General features: G+C 35.4%; 1 protein-coding gene across 1 annotated transcript; it reads right to left on the reverse strand.

The window, feature by feature from the left end:
* On the reverse strand, window positions 1-25,475 carry LOC148955586 (myotrophin). Its single transcript, XM_089103115.1, has 4 exons — window positions 25,385-25,475; window positions 16,064-16,174; window positions 8,822-8,905; window positions 1-1,570 (listed from the first exon to the last, which is right to left on the reverse strand). Exons 1-4 carry the CDS (start codon window positions 25,451-25,453, stop codon window positions 1,484-1,486), a joined length of 351 nt encoding a protein of 116 aa, XP_088959241.1. The 5' UTR covers window positions 25,454-25,475; the 3' UTR covers window positions 1-1,483.
* Window positions 25,476-26,772: the final 1,297 nt, after the last annotated feature.

Consider the following 26,772-nt stretch of genomic DNA (forward strand, 5'->3'; position numbering starts at 1 on the left):
TTACAACTTTAACTGTTTAGTAATTCAAGTATTTTTGAACATTGTTTTCATATATTTACTGCCATCTAGCAATTCTTAAAGATTGGATACGACCTAAGTGAAAATATTCTGGGAACAAACACTAGACTCATCATCTTCCAAGAAAAAATTCGGGAAAACATTTAGACATACCTTCTACTGACATTAAAATTGAAAAATACCAAGGACAAGTAATTCTAGAACGACACAATTAAACAATAATTTCCTAATAATTGTCTTAAGAAACTGTTTAACGAAAATAAATTCAACTACATGGTCCGCTGATAATTTTAATAACGAAACAATCCTCCATAAAGTGGTCACTTTTAAAAAGAAGCTAGAATGTAAATAATCTAAACAATCTGTTTCTTAATAGAAAATTATTTTAAAAAACAACAGCACATGGTTAGGAAAACCAAGAATGCATTGACAAAAAAAAGGCCAGACATTCAGCGTATTAGAGCTCTTAGCCAAATATAAGTAAATAAAGGATACACACAAGAGCACATTCAATAAACTCCAGCAGAGAAGATCAGAAAATTTATAATAAATATACTAACAAGAACACAAACTCTTTAAGCTTTAAGAGCTAAAATGTGTCCCTAGATACTCAGTTGGTAGAGGGGTAACTAGGGATACCAAAGGGACAACTAGGCTCTTTTGTCGAGGGAAGCAATTCTGCCCGGAATTTGTTTTTGAAACAGCATCATTTTTTCTTTGGATTCTTATGGCCACGATAGTTTCCTTTATAAACCTGACTTGTTTTTAAACCCTCCACTGGGCCTTCAGAAGCTGTACAAACTATGAGATTCTGTTCAACCTCGAAAAGCATTAAATTCCCCAAAAATGTTAAATGAATATGTCCAATTAATCGGCAAACTTCTATTTATGTTAACCAAAGGGATAATTAGGTTCTTTCACAGAGGAAAGTCTGTTCGAACTCTAAAAGGAAAACTGTCATTTCCATTCTGTTTCCACACCCCCAGTCAAAAAACTTATCCCCCATTTTTATTTCTGTCTTGAGAATAAGATGTGACGAGTGAGTTAACACTAAACTACTGTCACGAATTCTACATTCCGACCAAGCACTCAAAGCATCACGGATCCAGCATCAGATCCTGACGTACTCGCACAACAGCTTTAGCCAAAGATAAGCTATCCATTAGGCTTGGGCTAGATACTTGTCAAGGGCTACAAAATTCTTTACTCAAACATAATTGGAGTTTGCCCTCTAGTTAATATATTCCGTTTACTAGATAAAAAGCCAAATAACAGTAGAAAACAACCTCACTTTTAACTCACAGAACTACTTTTACTTGGGTATCTTAAGAAAAGGGTACATAGGTTTGAAATATTTCCCAATGAAAAATCTACAACAAGACTAAAAACAACAGAAAAGTAAAATAAAGCTTTTTCATAATGAGTGGTTGTTTTATACTGTGCCGTCGACAAAGTGAAATAGAATCTATTTAAGAAGGGCTTTGATTTCGTCTTTCTCTGCGGCATCGAAATAGCTCGTACCATCAGGTGTCGTGCCAGTTCTAGACGCTCCCTAAAAAAGGATAAGAGTGAGCAGGGATGTTGGTGTATTTTCTAAGGGGTAAATTTGTATTAACCATGAAAATATTTTTAACTTCTAACATGACAACTTTAGTTTTTACCTCACAGAACCCTAGTCATATAATTAGAATGGGTTCACGCGCATACACTTACGTGGTTTTGACAATTCACCAGGTATTTTCTATTAATGCGTTTTTTTACATTATGTTTTCAATTCCCCTTTATATGTTGTTTTTCATCATTGTGCACTACCAAGATATATGAAATCCTGCGTATGTATATATGTTCTAGGGAAGAGCCCCTTTTAAGGATCACTGCGCAAATAATCTTAAGACATTATAGCATGAGAAGCAGGATGGGTTTTCGTAACAAGCCACGTGGAATTAGTACGCGGATAAAAAGGCATTGAACTGTGTACATATATTCAAAAGAAAACCATTATCCAGTCTTATAATATAAAATATACATTCTAATAATAGTAAGCTGTAAATATATAATCTAGTTGATATAATAAATATCAAAATATGTTATGAACATAAATTGTTTAAAAATATAAATATATAAATTGTTATAAAAAATATAAATACTATAAATTGTTATAAAATATAAATTCTTGTAAAAATTGTTAAGATATAAATCTATACAAAAACATAAATGTTACAAAGGTAAGAAAAACGAGACTCAACGAGACTGGGCCAAAAAATGCACTTGTTAAGTGTTTCACAAGCACTCATCACTCCTCAGAGTAGAACACAGCGCTTATAACTCATGACTCCTCACAGGCAGCTTTGATTAAAAAATCAAACTTGTCCACTACAAAATCAGATTATCTATTCTTATAACGTGCAAATGACGAAAGACAATTTATTGTGTTAAAGGTCAAATGAAACACGTGAATAATTCCTGTCTTGGATAAGACTTGTGGATACTTTGACTTAAGGTGACCCATTAATCTATTTAACTTTGTTAAAATAGTGAATATTTAAATTTTTGGCAACTGATTAGTAAACACTAAACCAGATTACTGGTACTTTTCTCGTTATTGTTGACTATTTTAAATTTATTGTGAAACAATTTCAAATTAGTGTTTGAATTTGTGATTTTGAATAGATCAAATGTTTGGAAAAAAGGAGCCTCCAAAACAACCTCATCATAAGGATACGAGTAAATCCACGTTTAAACCATCTTCGATATTCAGTTCCTAAGCCCCCCCTACTTCTACGACCGGACCCGCGACCTCTTTGAAAAGTCTTCTTCCCCTCAACATGGATAACACCAAATGTCTATCACCCCTCCACCTGAGACTGAAAAAGATGACGAAAGCTTTAAGATAGTCAACTCGGCTAAGCGTAGAAGACAGAGAACAAAAAGTCCACCAGATTCAGCAATAATACATCTAACCGATACCACGAACAACTCTTCAAGAAATCTAGCCGATTCCCCGGTAATTATTCAACTAGTTCCCCAATCTGATAATTGCTTGTTTACCAACCGTGATCTACCAAAGTTGCGAGTTTCTCTCTTCAAGACCATTCGTTGCAACTTTAATATGAATATAAACAGATCAGGATCCCTAGATATCCTTTTGAACGATCCCACATCAGTGAAAAAGGTAATGGAGCTAAAAAGTGTTAAAAATGTTGTTGTCACAGCCCACCTGTGGTCCCCAAGCCCAATAAAAACAAAGATAGTGCTCTACAATATCCCTATATCATTTCTAAACTCGGACCTGATGGAAGCATTGATGAATGAAAAAGGTGAATGCATTCCGGTCTCTAGTGTTCATACCCTTGGTCGCGAAACCACTGAAACCTCAAACTTTAAAACTGTGTTGTTTGAGCTTCAAGGACAATTTAATATTGACAAAGTGTTCCTCTTTGGCCAACAAAAATCTTTCAAGTCTTACAAAGAAAAGCCATTACAGTGTATTAAATGTCTAAAGCTTGGTCACTCAGATAAATACTGTAGAGAGGATTCCAACATTTGTAAGATTTGCCTTGGCAAGGACCATAATGAGTCAAACTGTCAATTTGACCCAATATGTACTAATTGTAAGGGCAAACACCAGTCCCTAGATAAAGGAAACTGTCCCAAATATAAACAAAGGGCAGAGATACTAAGAATAGCAAAAGAGCAACAACTTCCAATCCCTTTTGTAGCAATGCAAGTCCCAAGGACACCAAGAGTCCCCCGTCCCCCAACAGGCCTCAGGCAACCAACAGACCCTGAACCACCAACAGGGCCCAGGCAACCAGCAGCCCCCAGGACACCAAGAGTTCCCAATGCTTCCCTTAGTGTTGAAAGTTTTCAGAATAATCTCATCCGAGACAAAACTAATGCATGGTTCCCCTTGATAGCAAGTGCCCCCCAAAAAACCTGAAGAACCCCCTTTCGGAAAATCCTACGCAAGGAAAGACATCAAAACCGACAAAGCTACCTGGAATTACTCCCCACAGATTTCACACAGTTTCTCCAAATGCTTTGGAAGATGAATCAAACGTGTACTTTAAATTAGCCAGCTTTACAGTTACCTCTATGCTCATCTCCCAATTAGAGTTACCCAATCAGTTGAAATGCATTATTCTGAAGAATTTGGCAAAAACCCACTTTGGCGAGACCATAGTTTCCGAAGCAGAAATTCAAATTGAGAGTGTTTTAAGCCAACATAGGCTGATTGAGTCACAATCAGAACGCCTGACGACTATTTAATGTGTGACTTTTCGTTTTTAACTAATTTATCCCTTTCCAATAACATTGTTTTTAATTATCCCGATATAGATGATAATCAGCATGCCAACCCTATAAGCAGCCTCCCTGGTACCTTAACAAATGCTAGTTGTAAATACCTTGATATTTTCGATTTTGCTACTAATGTGAAGCCAAAACTAGTAAATAATAATTCCCTTAATGTTCTTTGTTTCAACATCAGAAGCATCCGGGATAAGTGGCTCAAGTTTAAAGATTTAATTTCAATTAATGGTGTCTGCCCTTTCGATGTAATAGGATTAACAGAGACATGGCTTTCCGATAATGATGACACTAGTGATTTTTTACTCCCTGGTTACCAAATAATCCATATGCCCAGGAGATTGACTAAGTGTACTGGTGGTATCTCACTTTACATCCGTTCGAATGTAAATTTTACCAGGCTATCAGAGTGCGAATCTATTTTCTCTACACAACTAAATCTCAGATGTATTTATTCAATAATTGTAAACATAGTTATCGGCCAAAATTCCTATATACTCTCCTTATTTTATAAACCTCCTCCATTTCCGACCTCATGTTTTTGTAATCTGTTTGATGATTTTTCTAATTTTATTAACCTACCCCATAAAAAGGCAATAGTTCTTGGGGACTTTAATTGCAACCTACTCAATGTTGGTAAAAATATTGAATCTGACACTTTTTTTGAATCGGTAACCGCGAGTGGTCTTCTACCCACAATTTTTTTCCCCAGTAGAGTCGATCCTGTGAGATCAACTTCAACATTAATTGACAACATTTTTGTATCCACTTCCCTGGGAAATTACCTGTCCTCAAATATATTATTTTCGGATCTGTCAGACCATTTTCCTATTTACTTGTCTCTACCTTCGCAACCACTACCTCTACGGTCTAGAATTAATATCCCAACACCTACTCGAAACTACAGTTCTGCAAATATAAACCATTTCATCGATTGCCTAAGAACCACTGACTGGTCCGATGTCTTAAATTGTCACGAGGTAAATTCTGCCACAAATGGTTTTGCGCAAAGGCTAAGTGAGATTATCCATTCAACTTTTCCTATTCGTAAACCTAACCGGAAAAATATCCCTATTTGCCCCTGGATGTCACATAGCCTCATTGTCTCCTCATATCGTAAAAACAAATTATATAAGTTAGCCTGTAAGACCCGTAGTGATATTGACCTATCTAATTATAAACATTATAAAAACTTATACACTAAACTCATCCGTGAAGCGAAGAAAAATTATTATTATACAAAAATTCTCAATTGCAAAGGAAATCTGAAAAAGATATGGTCCACCATTAATGATATACTTTCAAAAAATAGAAAATCAAAGTCTATACCTATTCGCCTTAAAGACACAAATGGTAGATTAATTGACCCTTTACATGCACCTGATGCATTTAATAATTATTTTTCGAATGTTCCTCATACTGACTCCCGCTCCTCCTCACAGGCTGTATTCCCTTGCTTCAATTTTAGATCCATGTTTTTCTGCCCAACTGATAGCAATGAGGTACTTCAAATCATCGGTTCTCTCCCTAATAGTTTTACTCCTGACTGTCTTGGATTAAGTAATAAGCTCCTGAAGACCATATCTCCTTTTGTCTACGAGCCCATCAAGCATATTGCCAACCTATCTTTAACCCACGGAGTTTTCCCTGATTTACTAAAGTCAGCCATTGTTATTCCAGTTCTTAAAAAGGGCGATCCAACTGAGATAGGTAATTATCGTCCAATCTCAATTCTTCCTGTTATATCCAAAGTGCTCGAGAGAATCATCTTCAGACGTCTGTCTCCCTTTCTGTTTGACAGTCAGCATTCCGTATCCTTGATTTATCCTCACCAATATGGCTTTAGGCCGAAATTCTCAACTTCTCATGCTCTAATTGACGCCACACAGTTCATACGCTCACAACTCGACCTTAAAAAAACTGTATTGGGATTATTTTTGGATTTTTCTAAGGCCTTTGACATGGTCGATCATAGTATTTTAATAAGTAAATTAAATAGCTACGGTATTCGTGGTGTTCCCCTCTCTTGGTTTGATTCTTATCTATCTGGAAGGGTACAGAGTGTGAGCTTAGGTGGAGTATCCTCTCAGCCCTTACCTGTTCGGAGGGGTGTCCTGCAAGGCTCCGTTCTAGGCCCTATTTTATTTCTCCTGTATATCAATGATCTTGTTATAGACCTGGGCCCTTCAGTGTATCCTGTATTATTTGCTGATGACAGCAACTTCTTCATCACTGGCACCAATCTACCATTGGCAGTAACCTCTGCCCAAGTCCTTCTGAACAGAGTCCAGGCGTGGTGCCTTACGAATAACATGACCATTAATAGCAAAAAAAGTCAAATAGTGTTATTCAGAACCCCCTACAACAAAGACGTTATTCAACCTGCTCTTGGTCTCAGGTACTCCTCCGACATCCTCCCACAAGTGGAGGTTGCCAAGTTTCTTGGTGTATTTATTGACTCATGCTTGTCATTCTCTAATCATATTTCTTACATAACAGCAATAATTTTGAGACAAGTAGCTATGATTAACCGTGTGAATTATTTTCTTCCTCCTGACATCCTAGTTACCCTCTATTATTCCTTTATTTTTCCTTACCTTTCTTATTGCGGATCAGTTTGGGGAAATACAAAACGGTCCTTCACTAAAAAACTCAAATTTGCCCAAAACCGCGCCATTAAAGCAGTTTTTCGGCTTCCCCGTCTATATCCAACTCGTGATTTGTATTCAGATTTTGGCATAGCTCCACTTGATCAAATCATACAAAAACTAAATTTATCGCTTGCTTACTCTGCTTTCCACAATAATCTTCCACCTCAACTCCTAACCTATTATAATATTAATAATTCGAAGCCCATTGTCTCCGTTCATCCAATAGAGCCTTTAAAATTCCTAAATGCGTTTCTAGTGCTGCCCAGCAATCTCCCATTTACAAATCTATTATTCAATGGAACAAAATTCCCTCCAGTGTTGAACTAGCCACAAGTTTCTGCAAGTTGTATAAAAATGTAACAAAACTTGATGGTATAATTTAATATTTCCATTTTTAACAAATTTGCTCTAATTAGCCATGTTTTATTCTTCTATTTTTTTTTCTCTTTCAGTGTTACTTTAATTTTTTTTTTCTCTTGGTCCTTAACAAGTTATCTTCTAGGATCTTTATTGTTATTAATGTTTGTGTTATGTTTTTATTCGAATAAATTGAATTGAATTGAACAGAATCAAATAAAATTTCAGTGTGCGTCGAGATAAATACAAAACAATAAGTAAAAAGCTTTAAGGAAGCTAACCAAACACAAACAGTGATCCCACTTCACGTAGTTCTCTGAGTCTAATGGGTGGGTATTTAAACAATATTTTAAATGGCGTAAATGCATTTTCATGTGTCTGATTTGGTCTTTAGGTTTTTGAGTGAGTAGAAAAAAATAGACAGTAGTAAAAAAGTAGACACTGTGATGCTTCGTGAAATATAATTAAATCTATTACCAAGGAAGCCATAAGCTGCTATCATTCGACTTTTATAAAAAAAAAAAATATTTATTGGTGGGGGGGGCGGTATACCAACCACTGTTCTCCCACTTACAGACGATTTAACCCACGGACATCTACTGATTTTTAACCAATAGAGATTTTTCCCTTGGTCAGTATATATCATTCCACCAGGTTTTCATCACTCAAGGAAAACCAAGAAGGTCAAGGAAGCAGGAATTAGCTTTGCAATGCCCGGCATATAAAGCTAAGATATTATTCTCTGGCTATTTCGTAGTTAGATTAATTAAAGACGGTTGGAGGAAATCAATTCTTTTTACAAAGTAGTTGTTAGCCCCCTGTAAGCAATTGTCTTAGTGACAGGCCCTGAAATAAGCTGAAATGAAACTAATACCTGGACAAGAAGTGTTGTTTTAATCCGTAAAACACGAGAAAATTAATGTTCTCATATTTCAATGATTCAAAATTAATTCTAGATTATGGTCGTTTTTCAGTCCTAAAAAAAATTTTGCCAAAAATTTTAGCAGCAATTAATTTTCCACCAGTTAACAAGTCGAATTGTTCTTGGTGAAAATTGTTTGTGATAGCTTGAGGTGCAATATTCAAAAACTAATGAAGCAGCAAAGCAGGATGGCTAATTTTTTACACTATAAACATTAAAGGCAAATGGCAGACCGTTAGCTGTTCTTAGAATTAGTGAATTTTCGTTTTGGTTTCCTAAAAATATCTTCAGAGACAGCATAGCACAGGCTATGCTAGAAGATTCTGGGAAAAAAATCAGCACAACCACCTAAGCTGCCGAGGTGGTTATGCTGAATTTGTTTCCAAACTCGTATTCTTTTTAATTTCCCAACCAAATATCACGTTTCTGAAAATGGTTAAATTGTCTAGCCATTGGACGGCAGAACCAAAATAAGGGTTCCTTCATACAAGAATCTAATTTCAAAATTTTAGAATTGTCTATGATTGACACTGGATATGGACAAACTAGTCAGTAGAGAAAATACCTTTTCCAGAAGTAACTTCACACAGGCAGTATGACCTTCCCAAATAGCAGCAAGTAAAGCAGTTATTCCATGTTTATCTTTTTCCTGGAAAATATACATACAGACTGCTTATCAGATAAAGTACAACAGCTAGAATAATCACAATTAACACAATAATTATGGAGAGGTGGAATGAAGAAATTGGAGAAAATAAACAACCTTGAATCTACCATGTTTTAATAAACCTGACTAGGTTTATATTATATAGCCAAATTAATGGCAGATGCACGAGTTTCTCCTAAATACTGTCCGGGGCTCATCTTTCTCAACAACTTATTTTCAGAAGTGCAAGCCTAGGCATTTCAGCCAAACATATTCTTTAAGGTAAAAAGGGGAGAAGTTGAGCAATCAGCAAAGCATTTAGTTATTCAGCTATTTAAGGACCACATTAAGGTACAATCAAATCAAGGACCAGGTCAAACATAAGGTGCCAACTAATTAATATCAACTCTTTTGCTCTATAGTTTTTCTTTAAACTTTCAAAATTTTGATTCAGTCTAATTTATTTATTTTTGCTTAGAGCAAGAATCCACAGGAAGAGTATGCAGAAGCACAGGATGGCTGACCTCCAACCCCCATCGCACTCCCTGGCTGATGGAACATGAAACAGACTCCGCCGGTTCAGACTTTCGAGTCTAGTGTCGCAGCTTTTGCCTTTTAAGAACCCACAGTAGTGCCATCTTTCATCCTTGAACACAAAGCTTAGTGGTGGTTTGGATTCAGCTATACCCGGTAGCTCCAAAAGATAATTTAATAAACATAGCTCAAAAGTGCAATCTTGGTTGAAAGTGAAAAACTAATTTACCCAAACAGATGACTTTTTAAAGATGGTAGCAGAAAATATCACGTTCAACTTCTCAAATACCCTTGAACTGATTAGAAATCACATCAAAAGACAATGTCATCCTTTTTTTATACAACCGTGCTGCGGAGGGTTATTTTCACCAATATCACAAGTTACCTACTTTATCAAATTATTTAATACACGAGTTTCAAGAAAGGAAGGGCAAGTAGCCCTTAAAATCACCATCTTCCTATTGATCTTTAATTAGTTTCGTAAGATACCTCCTCCAGTGGTGAAGGCTCTTATTCTATCACCCTTTACTACTGCACGATTCCATAATTCTACTGTAGTCCTCTCTTGATTTTACCCTGCATTTTTCTCACCCCAACATCAAGAGAAATTCCCCTCCTCTCCTTGTGAATCGGACCTGTGTGCACCGCTAATTATACACATATGAGATACATGATAATAACATATGAGATACATAATAATAACAATAATGAAAATTTTTCCTTCTTCTGTAGTGATCAAAATCTTTTCTAAAGAGAACTAAAACATTCTTTTTCTATTCTCAAATTATCTACGTCCTTAGGTTAAGTAGCCCTTAAAATAATCACTTTGCTGCTTATTTTTAATCAGTTTTGTTAGATACCTTCTCCAGTGACAGAGGCTGTGATTGTATTATCCTTTGCTACCGCACGAGATAGTCCTACTGTGTCTCTCTCTTGATTTTACCCTGCATATTTACTCCCATTAACAAGAGAAATCCTCCTCTTCCTCCCCCTTCTTGAGGGTCTGACCTGTGTGCACCCCTTCTTGTTTACATATTATGCACGAAAACAATAATAATAGCACAAAACCTTTTCTTCTTCTTTAACTTCCGCGCAACATAAAAAATATTGGACTTTTCCATGCTTATTTTCCACTAGAAAATTCTTCCGATGAAGCTTATAAACTAAAGAAAAAAAAATGAAACATTTATGTCAGAAATGGTCATTCTTTATAAAGTTAACCAGAAAAAAATAAAAAAATTTGACATCCATGGCCTCAGAGTTAGAAAAGAAAATGTAATGTTTTTTATTTTATTGATATTTTCTGTTTTTTTACCTTTTCATTTTTTTGTTTTGTTTGTAATCAACTTTTTCGTGTTTTCTTTTCATGAACCTTATCAGTCTGTTTCAATTTTTCAAAGATTTCAATTTTCGAAATTATCCCTTAAGGAAGACAAGTATAAAATTTATAATTTATTTATTGATTAATTTTTATGAGATTTAGGTTTATTTTTAACGAACAATGAATTTCTGACTCTTTGGATGATAGATCTCAGCATGCACTGGTGGGTAATACTTTGTGATCATTGCTACATTTAGGCTAATTAACGATATTCCACAGGGCAGTTCTGAGGCTTGTCTTTCCCGTACAAGTTTAAAGTATTTATTTTCTGCAGCCCTGTTGTTCTAATTTTTCAATGCAAGAAAACGGCTTAGAGCATCATTCGATAAAGTCACGATAAATTCGCGTCTTTAATCCATCTACCGAGCTACTTTTTTGAAACTTGCCATATCATGGGCGCCCATATAGGGGGGGGGGGGGGGGGGCTCCCGCCTCCCTCCCCCTGTCTGAATGATGCAACCTTATTTTTATATTTTTGTTCTGAGATTTTTATTATATAACATTAAAAGTGCCAATTAGACGAGGTTTGCCCCCCCCTGGAATTCAGCTTATGGGCGCCCATATGCCATATATTTTCTTTAAGTCGAAAAGTCAAAATTGGCTAAAAATCGATGAAAAATGGAGAATTTTAGTATTTTCTTAGCACAATTAGATCACTCTCGGAGTAATACTCTAGGTAATATACTCTACATAAACTTTACAGTGAATAAACAGATATTAAACTTATGAATGCAGTGATAGAAGTATATTGCCCTTTCGTGAAAGTTACAGCTGTATGTATGGCGCAAAATTGCATATTTCAGAGGGAAGATAAACCTTTATGTTCAATTCTGTTCATTTAATAAGGATTAATTTTCTGAAAAAGAAGTTTTAAAAAAAAATTAAAAAGTCATTTTAAAACTTAAGACAAGCATAAATAAAGTACTATAATTATTCAAACTTAAAATGACCAGAAATTATCATCAAAGAATAAATTAAATCTGAAACGAGTAGAAATTAAGCTAAATAATCACATAAAAGATAGAGATTTAAACTCCACTCAAATTTAGAACGAACAGAAATTACTACAAACAGAAGTTTGGTTATTGCCTCCCCCTAACAGTGAACCTTCTAAAGTCTATTGCGTCATCTTTTACATTACAGATCTCTTAATGTAACCAATATGGTTTTTATACGTAAAATGGTTGTAATAATCAATTCAGTGTTTCATTTTTGAACCACGGTACAGCCTTTGATATTCGGTTAAAGTTTGAAAATGTACATCTAAGGTAGCAAAAGCAGCAAATTTTTATTTCCCTAATATTGAAGCATCAAAGACAATGAAAATTGTATTTAATTTTTGAATTGGTTACGTGAAAACTTGCGTGGTCATTATGTCTTAAAATAAGGAAAATTATTATTTAAATTTTCAATGAAAAAGACGTCCATTAGGAGTTAAAAAATTCGCTTCTAACAGGCGTGAAATTTAAAAAATGAAAGGAAACATGGGTAAAAATCAGCAAAAATAAGCGCAAAACATATAACACCAAACACGCTTTTCTACATATTGTTAATGTTTGAATTATCACAACCGACAAGCGTAAGTTACATTCACTTTGATTTCTTGGAACAGAATTAACCTTATCAATGCGATATGAATAGTAAACGTCATTTACAATGTGAACCCAACCCTGTTTTCTGTTATAGACAACTGTTATTATTCAACCAAACTTCATTTGTTACTTTATTGGACGGAATAATAAAAATTGGTCAACATTCTTTTGTTTATTGAGTGTGCAAGAATTGGAACTTGCTTGAGACTTTTTTAAGAGTACAATGGCACAATCATCAATTTACATAAAAGAGTCTGATTAAGTATAGCAGTTATGTTAATGTATGTTTCTCCTTTCATTCTTTTATGTCAATTGTTATTTAGTAGATCAGTTCTTACTATTTTATGTTTCTTACTTGTTGGCAAAAAGCCCAGAGCCTACTGCACTTCTGTTTTGCCAAATAAATAAACCTGTAAGAGAGAAAAAAAATCGAGCGTTAAATTAACTTGCGAAGAAATCAATAGTGAAACCTCTACTTGTTCACATTCCAAATAAGATTTATGTGCAATTTTGTCATCAGTTTTTTAACAGCCTAGAATAAAATACGTCTTATTCTTCTCATAAACAATACTGAACAAAAAACCAATTTATTCTAAATTTAAGCAATCATTAGTACCAGATTACTTTTAAAAATGGAAAAGTTTCATGTAGGAATTATATAATGCAATTTTTGAGAATTAATTAACGCTCATACAAAATAAAAAACATCTTTTCCTGACTCTTATTTGTCATCAAGTTTTAAATTTGGAACTGTTTTTACTAAATTATAATTTGGAAGCTTAGTTGGATCTGAAACAGTACTAAGCAACAGCGATTAAGGATCAAGGATGGCATTATTGCACAATCGCATATATAATAAAATAAAAGGAATATTTTATATATAAAGTAAAAATAAAAGCACAAGACTGGACCTCAATTTGGAAATTCAGCTGATACGCAACAGAGCAAATGAGCCATTAGTAATCAAATCTCACTTTTTTGTGCTAGCCCTTATTCTTTTCTAAAATTATTTTTCTGTGTTTATTTTTATTCAAACTTGTCATGTTAGTCTCATGCATGTGCCTACAATCGATCCCTATTATATTCAGAATCTATTCACCAAGAGATTTCTGATAGTACAGTAGTTTTTTTTTTATTTTAATTATGAAATATTTAAACAAAGTGGAATAAGGGGGGGTCAATGATTTCTCCACATTCCCATACCATTACAAACAGTTGAAAACGATTTATACTGTTTGCTTTTCCTAGTGAAGATCCATTCTCAAACTTTAAGCTATGATACAATTCTAATTCTATGGGCTACCTCCAGGAAGGCACCCCCCCCCCTTACCTCCCCAATATAGAGCTTTAAAATTGCTTTTGCGTCTTGCCTATGCTTGTACAGCAAGGCAAAAAATTTTGAAGCTTATAGCAACACTGTAAGTCTGTTAAACAAATTAATACAAGTGTTGTGTTAATAAGCTGATAAATATATAAGTACAGATTCTGGCTTTTAATAGTCTAAGAAATACTAGGGAAAAGTTAAACCACAAAAAAATTGTTTCAATATCATGTTTTCTGATGACTAGTTTAGAACAAACGTGAGAGCAAAATCTCGGATCAGAGAAGATGCCCAAAAACGGCATTGCTACTTATATCCATGAAAGGAATAGCCTAAGCAAACTAAATTTTGTCAAAATTTACGGACATGGCTTGCCATAGCCTGGTTTATCTTATATAGAACAAACCAATACATATACTGAATCTAAAGGACACCCTAGACGGTCAATCATTTTGATCAAAAGCTTTTGTCAATCGATTGATGTGTACTTCAATCAACTCTTCAATCAACCCTTCAATCTTAACCAAAGCTAACCAGGTTTAATTTAACTCATGGCCAGATTTTTAGTTTCAGTTCAGAGTCGGGTAGTGAAGTGTCTATCGTGTGTGAAATGCAGAATAATACTGATTTGGCTTTTCTTGCATGCACTTTGGTTGCGCTAAAGCGAGAAAAAAAGAAAATAAGAAAGGTCGTTGGTACAAGATGAGAAATCGCTTCACTCATAATCATTTACTGAACCTTCTGCACGATACAGAACGAGAGGACTGCAGGAACTTTATCAAAATGAACCAAGATAGTTTTGATTTTTTACTCAAGTTAGTACAGCACAATATAGAGAAGAAAGATGAGAACCACACTCCTTCTCTAGTCACATTGCACAACTCCGCTTCAAAAAGCGTATTGTTAATGATTTTTTCAGCAAATCGTTTTTGGTCTTGGCGTAGCTTCTTCGTTTTCATAGCCCAACCCTGGGCTAGAATATTCTCTTTTGTCTGAAGTTGCCTGAAGTATTCCGTAGCTAACTACACAAGTTGGTCAGTGGAGTACGGCTGACGTTCTTTTCCTCTTTCTCTTTTCCCTCTGTTTTTCCCTTTTTTCCATTTTTTTCCATTCTATCTGAAAGCTCCACCAAAAAAGTTTCTTGCAGATGAACTCGGATGAAAATTTTGTCTTGGGACACTTTAATTTGCAAAAAAAACTTTAATTTTTGATACTTTTTAAAATCATACCGGTCATTCCCTCCTCCGTGGAAAATTTTTCCATCAAAAACCCCTCAAAAGGGTATTTTCCACCAAAAGTTTTTTTGGGAGGCGAGAGGTGTACAACAGAAACTTTAAAAAACGCTTCAAAACTGTGAAATCAATATCTATTCCCTTATGATTTCTGAGAATAATTCTGGTCTACGCTGTTATTATGAAAGTAAAGAGTAACATTAAGCACCAAAATGAGCAGAGTTTACTCTGTATAGAAGACTGAATGGCCGTTCCTCATCCCTTCCTACATTCATACATACCTCATGATCGCAGAAACTTCGGAGTGTGCTCATTAGATCAGAAATTGAGAGTTATAGTCCTTCTATTAAGTGCAAAGGGATTAGAGACCAACTAGGCGCATTTAGGTGTTTTTTTCCTAGGGGATATTTTCCGCAGGGAGGGGGATAAACACCGCCCACCAAACAATCAAGTTTCTACTGCTAGTACAATAAAGTAAAATTCTTTCCTCTGTTGTTCCTGTTTCAGCATTTTCAATCGGATTCCTAATGAATACAAGGTCATTGTAGTACCACAGGTAAGGTTGTGGGATATCATCCGTGGACACCAAAGACTTCTTTTTTTGCTCGATCGCCTTGTAATGGCGATTGAAATTCGTTCTTAAAACATTAATTTCCTTTTTTAGTTCGAGAACTGTATAACCTGGTTTCAATATCTTTACCGCCTTCAATATCCTGCCCAATGCTGTACTCTTCTTATCTTGGTTAAAATAGTCTTTACTTTTAACTTTCCATAACTCAGGGTGATCCCGGTAAAACTCAATTAAAAAACAAATAAACTCGCCCCCACATTTTTGCTTTCTTCCGGTATATCTTCCATTGTTGTTGGCATGTGACTGACACAAAATTTGAACAAAACCCGTCTAGACAGTCAATCACTCTCGTCAAGCGATTGAGTCATTGAAACTTTCTATCAATCACCGTCAACGCTTTATTCAAGCGTCAAACAGGTTCCTAGACGGTCAGCCATGCTTTAATCCATCGATTGACGGAAGCTTTTGATCAAATGATTGACCGCCTAGGCGTCCTTAAAATAAGAAAAAAAAAATAATAAAAATATTACATCTATGGATGCTCCTCTAGAAAGCAGAAATTCTAATATGTCTGCATGACCATAGTCAGCAGCAAATACCAAAAGCGGCCTTCCATCAAATTTCTGATTGACATTTATGCCCTGAAAAGAAATACCAATGTAATTAGAGCCACATCTTTTTTCACACATTCATACCTCATCACTTATTTGACGAATGTAAGGTCACTTATACCTCCCTTCTTTGCAGAGCCAATTTGAGGAAAGGAAAAATAAAATTAACTGAAATTTCGCCAATAGTGGTCTCCATAGCCACCAAACAAATTTGATTTTTCCAAGTCCCTCCCTTATACCTTTCCTCCTTCCTTCCGCCTTAAGAAAATACCTATTTTAGACCAAAAATCTTCCACAGAAAAATTATTTTCCCCCTATATATGATGTTAAATAAGTAAATCTCCTGCCCTTCTTCCACTTTTTTTCTTTTTCTCACTGTGTAAAGTTTATTTCAATGATTTTTTGACAAACTATTTGCATAGTCTCTATTTTACTAAAGTCTTTTAATTTTTAAACTGACCATCTTTAGCAAGACACATTGTGTTTTTTTAAGTTTTTATTGTGTATCTTTTATTTTTGCAGTTTTTATGTATATATTTTTATGGTATATGAGTGTGTTTTCCTTTACTAGACACAAGAAGCGACACAGAGGTTACTTTAAAAAATGGTAGGTTTTTGAAAGGAAAGACTGCAGGTACATGAGACAGTAGTTATATGGAGATAAGTTTACATACATCACTCCCCTTGTAGGCTAAAACAAAGACCACCAAAAGTGTTTCTAACTTTAATAATAAATATCAGATAAAAAACAAATAATACAAAAGAGCTATAACATCCTTTACTTGGACATTACTATTTTAGCAGAGAATTTATTTCCAAATCACATATCTTATTGCAACAACAAGAACAAAAAATCGTCAAAAGGACAACAAAGGAATTGACAAAAAATGGAGCATATCAAGCTTCAAATGCTGGAGATCATTAACAACAACTATATACATGCATACATGAAAATAACAACAAAAACAAACATCAAATACCCCCACCCTCCTGCAAGGCTCCATAGCCAACAATGCAGGGAGAAAGAAAGACTCTAAAGTTCCTACTTTTCAGCAATAGAAGGTCTTCCTTTGGTAAAAATACTGATGAGTCTACAGGCAAGTACTAATAGGTCATATTTAACTCAAATCAAAGGCACTTACCATTCAAGGAAATCCATAAATCTATTGGGGCAAAAAACGGCTCAATCTTTGTTATAAGAAGGAGATAAAAAAAACTTATAATTATTTGATGTTTTCTAAAAATTGTATAAACATACAAGGAATCACTAATACAAATTGACAATTGTGGCAAAGGATCATTTTGGCACCAAACTCCTAGGTACTTCAAGAGAATGTTGGAAAGGATGGTGGGGGGGAGACATTATTACCAATGAATTAGCAAAAAGAGAAAAAGAAGCTGGTCATATTAACCCATTTATCGCATGTCTACAAGATCACTCATTGCACAAGGCAGTTAATTTTCCAACTAGGTATCAAGACAGGCAAACCCCAATAGCTCTTGACCTTGTATTAGTAAGAGATCTAGAAACGATTGTAAGCATAAAGCCTGAACCGCCATTTAGAGCAAGGGATCATATTACAATTGCTTGCTGGCTTAGGTTGTTTCCAAAGAAATATCAGTATGTAAGACATGTGCATACAAATTACAACCAAGTTCAGCAAGAATTATCAAGAAAAGATTGGCCATTCATTGAGAATGCAGATGCTCCTGAGTCATGGATTAAAGTGAAAGAGATTCTTGTATCATCTTGTGACAAGCATACAACAATTACATGGATCTGTAAGCCAAGAACTCTTCCTTTTCCCACCTGTGATACTAAACTGCCAATCCAAAAAAAAAGAAAAAGCAGTGGAAGATACATAAAGATATGCCAACACAGGTAAATTTATGATAGATTAAAGCAACTCCATAATAAGGCTTGACAGCTTTCATGAAAACTTACAAGAGACTGCTTCCAAATCAAATACCAAGAAATTTTGGAGGTATGCTTCCCTACAATAACCTGGAAGACACTCAATAACTGAGCTTTCCGTTGATGGAGCATCTATTACCAGCCATAAAGAAATAGCTGAGACACTGAACAATCAGTTCCAAAAAGTCTTCACTACCCCAGACAGAGATCAACTTCCCAATCAACCAAAGTATATAGATAAACCAATGTTGCCAATTACTGTTAGTAAAGACGACGTTGAGGCTAGACTGAAAAATCTGAACCAGAACAAATCTGTAGGGCCTGACAAAAAACACCCTCAGACAACAAAAGAAGTTCATGCAGAATTGGCCTTGCCTCTTGCAGCACTTTGCCAAAAATCCCTGGATACAAAGACAGTGCCTCAGGACTGGCGGAATGGTAAAATCACTCCTACCCATAAAGGTGACAGCCAATTAGACCCATCAAATTACTGCCCTATTAGCATTACATCCATTGTTGGAAAATTCTGGAAGGAATAGCTAATACTGCCATTGTCAGACACCTCACCTCCAGCAATCTTATTGTGCAGGGTTAGCACAGATTTAGATCAGGAAAATACATTGATACAAATCTGATAGATGCATACAATTTTGCCACAGAGATAAAGGAAAGGTTTCCATTCCTAGATAAAGGAAAACTCAGTTGACCTCATTCTCCTAGATTTTGCCAAAGCATTTGACAAAGTATGTCATTATCAACTACAGGCAAAATTAATTGCAATCAGGAAAAGCCAGGAGGTTGTGGAGTGAGTGATCACATTCCTGAAAGATAGAAGGCAGAGCATAAAGGTGCATGGAGAAAACAGTCAGGTATTTTCCTCAGATAGTACTGAAACGGAGTCCCACAGGGAACAGTCCTTAATCCAACATCATTCAACATCTATATCAACAATGCCCCACAATCTGTCATATATAAAATGAACCTGTATGTCAAATATTTAAAAATCATCAGCCCTGCGAAAACAACCAAAGAGCAGGCCTTATTACAAGCTGACCTAAACAAACTCTCTGATTGGGCAAAACTCTGGAGGTTAAAATTCAACCTTAAGAAATTCAAGACAAGTCATTTTGGCAGAAATAATGTGAGGGGTTGGTATCACATGAGTGGAATAGATGGCATTGGGCAAATGATTGGTCCTCCCATTCCAAAAAAGACCTGGGTATACTTGTGTATGATGAATTGAAGTTTGACCAACATGCTCAGTCAGTTGACTCCAAAGTGCTCCAGACCCTGGGAATTGTAAAAAGAACATTCTACAGTTGGTCACCAAAGCTATACAAAGAGCTTGTTTGACCAAAACTGGAATTTGGTATGTGTATGGCAACCCCATTAAATAAAGGTGACAAGAAAAAATAGAGAGTGTTCAAAGGCAAGCAACTAAATCAATAGAGGGTTCTAAAAGCCTGGACTGCCTATCCTGCATGGAGAAGTTACAGATTCCCACCCTCTCCTATTGATGGAAGTATGGGGATGTCATCATGGTGTAAAAAATGCTGCACACTCAGTCCTTGCAACAGAATATGCTTGAACTTGACCAGTCAACAAGAACTAGAGGACACACTAGGAAGCTGTACTTCAAACAAGCCAACATCAGACAATAGAAGAACTTCTTCTCAAATAGAGCTGTTGGGCTCTGGAACTAACTAAGTGAAGGAGCAGTCTCAGCCCATAATGGGAAGGCCTTCAAGAGAGCTGTGGACAAAGATTGGTCATCCAAGCCATGGCTTCAAGAATGGGATGCAGCTAACACATTGGCTCAACATCTTGATTAACCAGCACCTACAGGATTAATTCCTTATTCACTGGACAATGTGATTTAAGGTAATCATAGGCCTAGAGTTTCCATCAGCTCAAGAAATCCATCAGCTTTGGCTGTCTGTTTATGATTTTCTGGGTGATTACTGAAGTCCTCAAGCCAGTGGATTATTTAGAGTAATTGGTAGTGATTGTCATGAGAGAGGGTTTTCTTAAGATCCACCTAGTTGGACAGAATGGTCAGAGTGCCACCCCTTCATCCAGCTTTACGCTGTTAAAACTTGACAACCGTTTCGAGGAACCTCTAACAAAAGTGATAAATCTCTGGACCATGTTCATAACATTCCTCATATTTATTTTAGTTTCCACTGCATCCTGAGCAACCAGGTTCAGACTGTGAGCAAAGCAATGTACATAAAAGGCTCTTCCTTTCTGGGCCTTCACCAGAGACTGTAGACCCCTTTCACTCCCAGAAATGTTAGCAGCGCCATTGTAGCATTGTCCACAACAATTTTGTAACAAAAGACTGAAACAACAAAAGACATCCATCAAACACTTAAATAGTGTTACACTCTTTGTGTTTTCAGTTACATAAAATCCAAAAAAACATTTTGCTTATGTTGAGGTTGTCATCAACAGTTCTAAGACAAACAGAAATCTGTTCTTTACAGGAAACATCAGCAGTTTTGTCAAGCACCACTCCAAAATGCTTTTTCACTTGAGCTATGAGGAGTCTAAGCATAGCATGGCACATATCCTCTAAGGTTTCATTTTGAATGTCAGGTGACAACCACTTGTACTTTTCCGATCTGACAAGCCACTTTTCTAAAATTGGAACATCATTTGCCCTTAGTTCAAGAAGGTGTTGGAAGTTCAAAGACTCTTCTTGCTTAACTTTTATAGATATTCCTTGGGAGGCAAGGTATTTCAAAAATCAGAATATGAGCTTCAGAGCTTTGCAGGAGTCATGCAATTGTTTCTTGCATTGTGCACTTAGCTGTTCATGTTATTAATGTGGTGCAAAGAGTCTGCAGTTGTGATAGCTGCTTTGTGATAGTTGCTGAAGTGCAACTTAAAGCAATTGAGCACCTTTTTTCCAGTTGCTAAACCCTTTTGTTACAAATGTGTCAAAGGAGTCTTTATTGCAAGAAGTCTTTGGAAGGCACATTTTCATATCCACTGCTTCTGTGCAGACTGTACACCACAGTTTATATGATTAGGCAGTAAGTTTACTGCAGATGATTTCTGGCTCTTCATTCTCAGTGCGAACAAAAAGCTCCTCCCACTTATTTCTGCACTTATGGGTTAGTGTGTATGCGTCAATCAATGAGAAATTGTTATAAAGTGCATTTTTCGTAGTTGCAAAAGCAGAAAAAACTTTGTGAGCCGGCCAATTGGTTTGCAACTGTCACATCTCACAAGCATGACTTAATTTATATACATATTATTAATTAATATATTATTTATATATAGTGGACTCATCTGATTGGCATATGTATGGTTTTATAAAAAAGGGGTGGGGGGTTGATGAAATTTTTGAAAATAAGGAATTTTTTTTCTTCTAATAACTGGTGGAATAGGTATGATGGTTTCAGGGGCAGATCCAGGATTTTTGAGGGGGGGGGCGCAAAATAGGTTGACCCAATAAACTTACGTTAGGAGCAAGTTTAATTAAATCAAACTTGCGTTAATTAGGTAAATTACATTACTTGACTACTTTAGGGGGGGGCACCCCTCGCCCCCCCCCCTCTGGATCCGCCACTGGATGTTTTATCATTTTTTTTTCACGTCGTGATATTTATTTTCTAGATAAGACTAGTTTCGTTTTCAATCAATGTTTTTGTATAAAATGGGCAGAGCTTTCCTGAACTTTAAACAATAAACACTTCTGTTTGAAAATTTTTGCACTTTGTGAATTTAGATAGCGATAGCAATTTATATGCAGTGTTACAACCATACCAATTATTCTCCTTTCCTTTTTTATTCTTTAATAATAATTTCTGGTCATTTTGAGTTTGAGTTATTGCAAGCTTCTATTTCTACTGATCTTAAGTTTAATATGGCCTTTACTTTTCTTTAAAAAAAACTTTCTTTTTCATAAAGTTTTCATAGTATATATATATATATATATATATATATATATATATATATATATATATATATCGGCGCGTACGAACAGCTCCTCTCATTTGATCTGCCATCAGCAGTCCAATTACCCTGGAACATGTATTTTGGCAGAAACTTTCTCAAAATGCCTTTGAAACCAACTTGAGACTTTAAAACCTATTTTTAATTCCTAAAAACATCTAATTATAACATTGCACTACTAATTACCGATTTTCATGTATGTATTGGAATAAATTAATTTAAAATTAGTGTTCCAATGTTGAAGCCAAGTTTCGCATTCAAGAGAGATCTGACCTGTCTATCCGTGAAAAGATCTAATGTTGCTTACGTTTATACCAGTTTATACATTCTCTGGAGCAATCGCACCTCGGTCCAGGTTTTTATAATGGCTGAGATAGGGAAAGATCCTACTGCTATTATATATACTGTGCTGTACACACAGCACCATTCTTATTTGTGTTAAGTCATAACCACTGGTACTTTTCAGTCCAGCTAGCTTGAAATGTTCTGCCCTTTATAGTACTATTACTACTGACATTGCTGACACTGACTGTATGTCCTACACTAGACACATTGCTACTACTAGGGCTACCATGGTTATTTGCTTTCTCACTAACATCACTAGCTCAAACATTACCACTAAAACTATAAGTACTTGGTTGTTTGTTTATCTGTCCTGTTTTGGTACCAACATGTGAGTTCCCATCTGTAAACTTGGTTCTGTCTTTAGAGTTCTTTGCAGAAAAATACTGTTCTAATCTTTTCATTGTTAAACTTTTTGTTTCTGTTTCTTTCACTCACAGTCCATTCAAGTTCAAAATGATCACTGAGCACTGATGGTTTTGCCAGTGGATCCTACCCTTCATTTTCACTGTTCTTCACTTTCCAGGAAAAGGAGGCTCATTCCAAATCAAGATTAAATTTGAAGCCTAATTATGGCTGTAACTATCAAAATTGACAGGTACTTTTTCTGCTTGCCAGGGAGGAAAAGAAACTGATTTGCATGATCAGTTAAAAGAATCAGTCTTAAGACTGAGAAGATAACTGTGAAGTCTGCTTGTACTAATAATCTGAACATTACAGGGCATAATTTGAAATTTTCTTGGGGAGGCTGAGCCCCCTGGCTTCACCCTGGGGGGGCTTAGCTCCCCCCCTTGTAATCTACACCTATGAAGGTAATTTAAGGTAATAAGCAAAAATTTTGTGCATAGGCCTACCCTAGGGCTGTATCTGACTGATAGAACAGGGGAGGGCTGGGATACAATAGCAGTAATTATCATATTTGCAAATAGCATTAAATAGAGAACTTAGTCCAATAGCAGCCTATAAGCTATTTCTTTTCTAGCCTACCCTTACCTCAATTTTTGTCTTAGGCCTACAGGTATGTAAATAAGGTAAAATTCTACTTTAGTTACTTTTGGCTATCTTGGAAAGGGGTTGGGTTGGGAAAATGAAACTTTCAGGGATGGATCTACATGCTAAGGTATGTCATGGGAAGGTACTTTGAAGTACCTACCTCCACTCCTCCCCCCCCCCTTCTATATAATGGTAAATTACTGCACATTACTAATTGTTTTAGCTCCATTTCATCCTATATTACTATCATAATTATAAATCACTGCTTACCTTACACAACTTCAGCTTTTAACCTTGTTCATTAAAACATAGGCCTATTCTAAAATTGTATTTTCATTTAATGATCCATTTAACTTATTTACTATATAGCTGACATTGCTTATCCAACCTGTTTGTGATGTCACAACTTTGCTTATCATAACCCCTTTAACAGCAGCATGCAGGTGCCATGGGGTAGAAGGCAACTCTGAGTTGATAAGCCATTATACTTTATTGATTAGTGAAAGGATTTGACAAGAGATAGACCAGTAAAAAAATCCAAATTGTTTTTAGAGGACAAATTATGTTATGAGAAGATGTTTTTATTTTTATAGGTCCATGCACTCATGAAGGGAAGAGGTTTGTAAAATCCCCCTCCCCCCCAAACTCAAAATTTTCTAAAATTCTACTTTAGAAGCGTTTTAAATATTTCTAAAGCACTAATTGACAGAGGGCTACAAACATCAGAATTGACTTTAAAAGACAAGTTATGTCATGGGAAGATGTTTTTGAAATCCCCCCTCCCCAAAACTCAAAATGTCTAAAATTCTACTTAAGAAGCTTTTTAAATATTTCTAAAGCACTAATAGATAGTGCTACAAATATCAGAATCAACTTCAGAGGACAAATTATATTATGGGAAGATGTTTTTGAAATCCCCCTTCCCCCCAAACTCAAAATTTTACTTTAGAAGCTTCTTTAAATATTTCTAAAGTGCTAAGACATAGAGCGCTAAAAACATCAGAATCAACTTTCAGAGGACAAATTATGTTATGGGAAGATGTTCTTGAAATCCCCCTTCCCCCAAAACTCAAAATTTTCCAAAATTCTACTTTATGCCAATTCAGGGTATATATTTCTACAACCTAACCTAACCCTGAATTGGCATAGGCCTATAGGTCAATATCTACGAAATCATATTATTGAGTTAGGACAAAAGTGAATACACCATTTGATACCTTTTTTATGCTGATTACAAATATAATAAGCATTTCTATCGGAAATGAGTTTCAGCCCCCCCCCCTATACAGGCCAATTCAGGGTTAGGTTAGGTATAGCCTATTTAGGGGGGGGGGGCTGAAATTCATTTTCGATAGAAATGCTTATTGTATTCGTAATCAGCATAAAAAAAGGCATCAAATGGTGTATTCACTTTATTCCTAACTCAATAATATGATTTCATAGACATTGACCAGCATATATAGGCTAGGGGGGGGGGCTGAAATTCATTTCCAATAGAAATGAATATTACATTTGTAATCAGCATAAAAAAAGGCATCGAATGGTGTATTCACTTTATTCCTAACTCAATAATATGATTTGGTAGAACTTTACAGAAATATTTATGGAAAAGGTCATCAAATTTTAGTTGTGTTTTGTTTTAAGGTTTGAATTTTTTTTTTAGTATCCCTGAATTTTTATTTTAATATCATGCACAGAAGACGTTCAAGCAGAAGTTTTGGCCAAAATATTTGCATTTTAGTCTACATTTTTCACTGGCTTGTTTAATCCTTGTCTTTCTCTTCTTTACTATTTTTTCCTTTTATATAGGTATGTAGCCTTTCCCAAATGTGGTAACCTTGCCCTACTATAGATCTGTCTAAAGGCCGAAATCTTTTTCTTGTGAAGCAGTCTAGGCCAATAAGTTACCTTATTAGCCTAGGCTACCCTAAAATAGGTTAGAACCAGACCAAGTTACAGCCCGGCTTAGTAGTCCTTAGTTATTCATAGGATTATAAATAAAAGGTTTAATGGTCTAATCAACTGACCTTAGTAATAACTGCCTCCTTAACTTGTTCTGAATCACCATTTTTAATGCCCCAGACTAAATCGTTCATTTTTTTATTTTTTGAAACACTATCGCTACAGTAATGCCATCTATTTAAAAATAAAATAGGTAGCTTACTCTAACTAATAACTAGGATGTTAACGCTGAAGGAACATCTTAGCGTAAAAAAAATATTTTGGTTCAAATTCAATGGGAGGTTATATGGCTCTTAAAGTCAAGACAGCGGTAGTAATTTCAATTCCCACAAATTTCCAAGGAAGGAAAATCATTTTTATTGATGCTCCACAGCAATTAATATTCTGCAAGACTTGCAGAACATTTGGTTCTGAAGATCCAAAATCGCCTCAAAATGATATAGAAAGTTTCAAAATAATTATTTTTTCAAAACACCAAGTTTTGTGTTTGACACAAAATTTTATTTTTGCAAATTAATTGTGATGTTTTAAGCTGTACAACCAGTTATAATGGCAAAACAAAAAAATTGTTAACTTACACGGCGACTCATTTATCAGAAAATGAAAATTCAGAATAAAATTTGTATTACTGCTCCAAAATCCTAAATTTCAGCTCCAGACAATGCAACATAATTTATACATAACCATGAATGAAAACAAACCGGTCTGGTCTGGAAGAATACTTTTTTGAAGGTTTTTTTACGCTTGAAAGAGTCTAAAATAGCTAAATTCTGGTTAGTTTTGAGCCTCTAAGGAATAGCGTAGAAAAAATACATATTTATTGATAACAATATATATATCTGCGGTTCATTTTCTCCACCTCTATTTAGAGACCTTTTCTCCATTTCTGTATTTTCTACTTTTCAAAAAAGAATTTCCGCTTCTAATGTTTGTATGCTCTGTCCATAAAGCATATTTAATGAAGAGTGATGGTATTGATGATACTACAGATCTGTCATCTTTTGGACCAAAATTGTATGTATTTAATGTGTCTTTTAATACCATAGAGCCACCCTAACTGAATAGATGGCACGTTGGATTTATGGTTTTATGTCCTTCGCAACGAGGGTTTGAATCTTGGTGTAGTAACTCCTTCAGTGTCATTGGTTTGACTTGGCACGCTCAGCCGCCCGGAGTTTTGGAAGCTTATGGTTGAACAAATTCCTACGTAACGTCTGAATTTCTGATTCCAGTTAAAGCTCAAAACACCTGGTCCTGCTGCAAGAAGAAGTTCAAGAGGACAGGGATACACCTGCTGAAATTTTGGGCTTGGCGTAGGCTCAGCATTTTTGATAATATACAAGGTTTTCGAGGCGATATATTATTTTATTTATTTTGATTTTTTTTTCTATTGATTGTAAGATAAAAACGATGATACTGTTGAAAATAACGTGAAATCAACCGCGTGTGTGTT

The sequence above is a fragment of the Artemia sp. Qi Xiang Cuo genome, chromosome 2 (genome assembly GCF_049724085.1).
Source record: "Artemia sp. Qi Xiang Cuo chromosome 2, ASM4972408v1, whole genome shotgun sequence".
NCBI lineage: Eukaryota > Metazoa > Arthropoda > Branchiopoda > Anostraca > Artemiidae > Artemia > Artemia sp. Qi Xiang Cuo.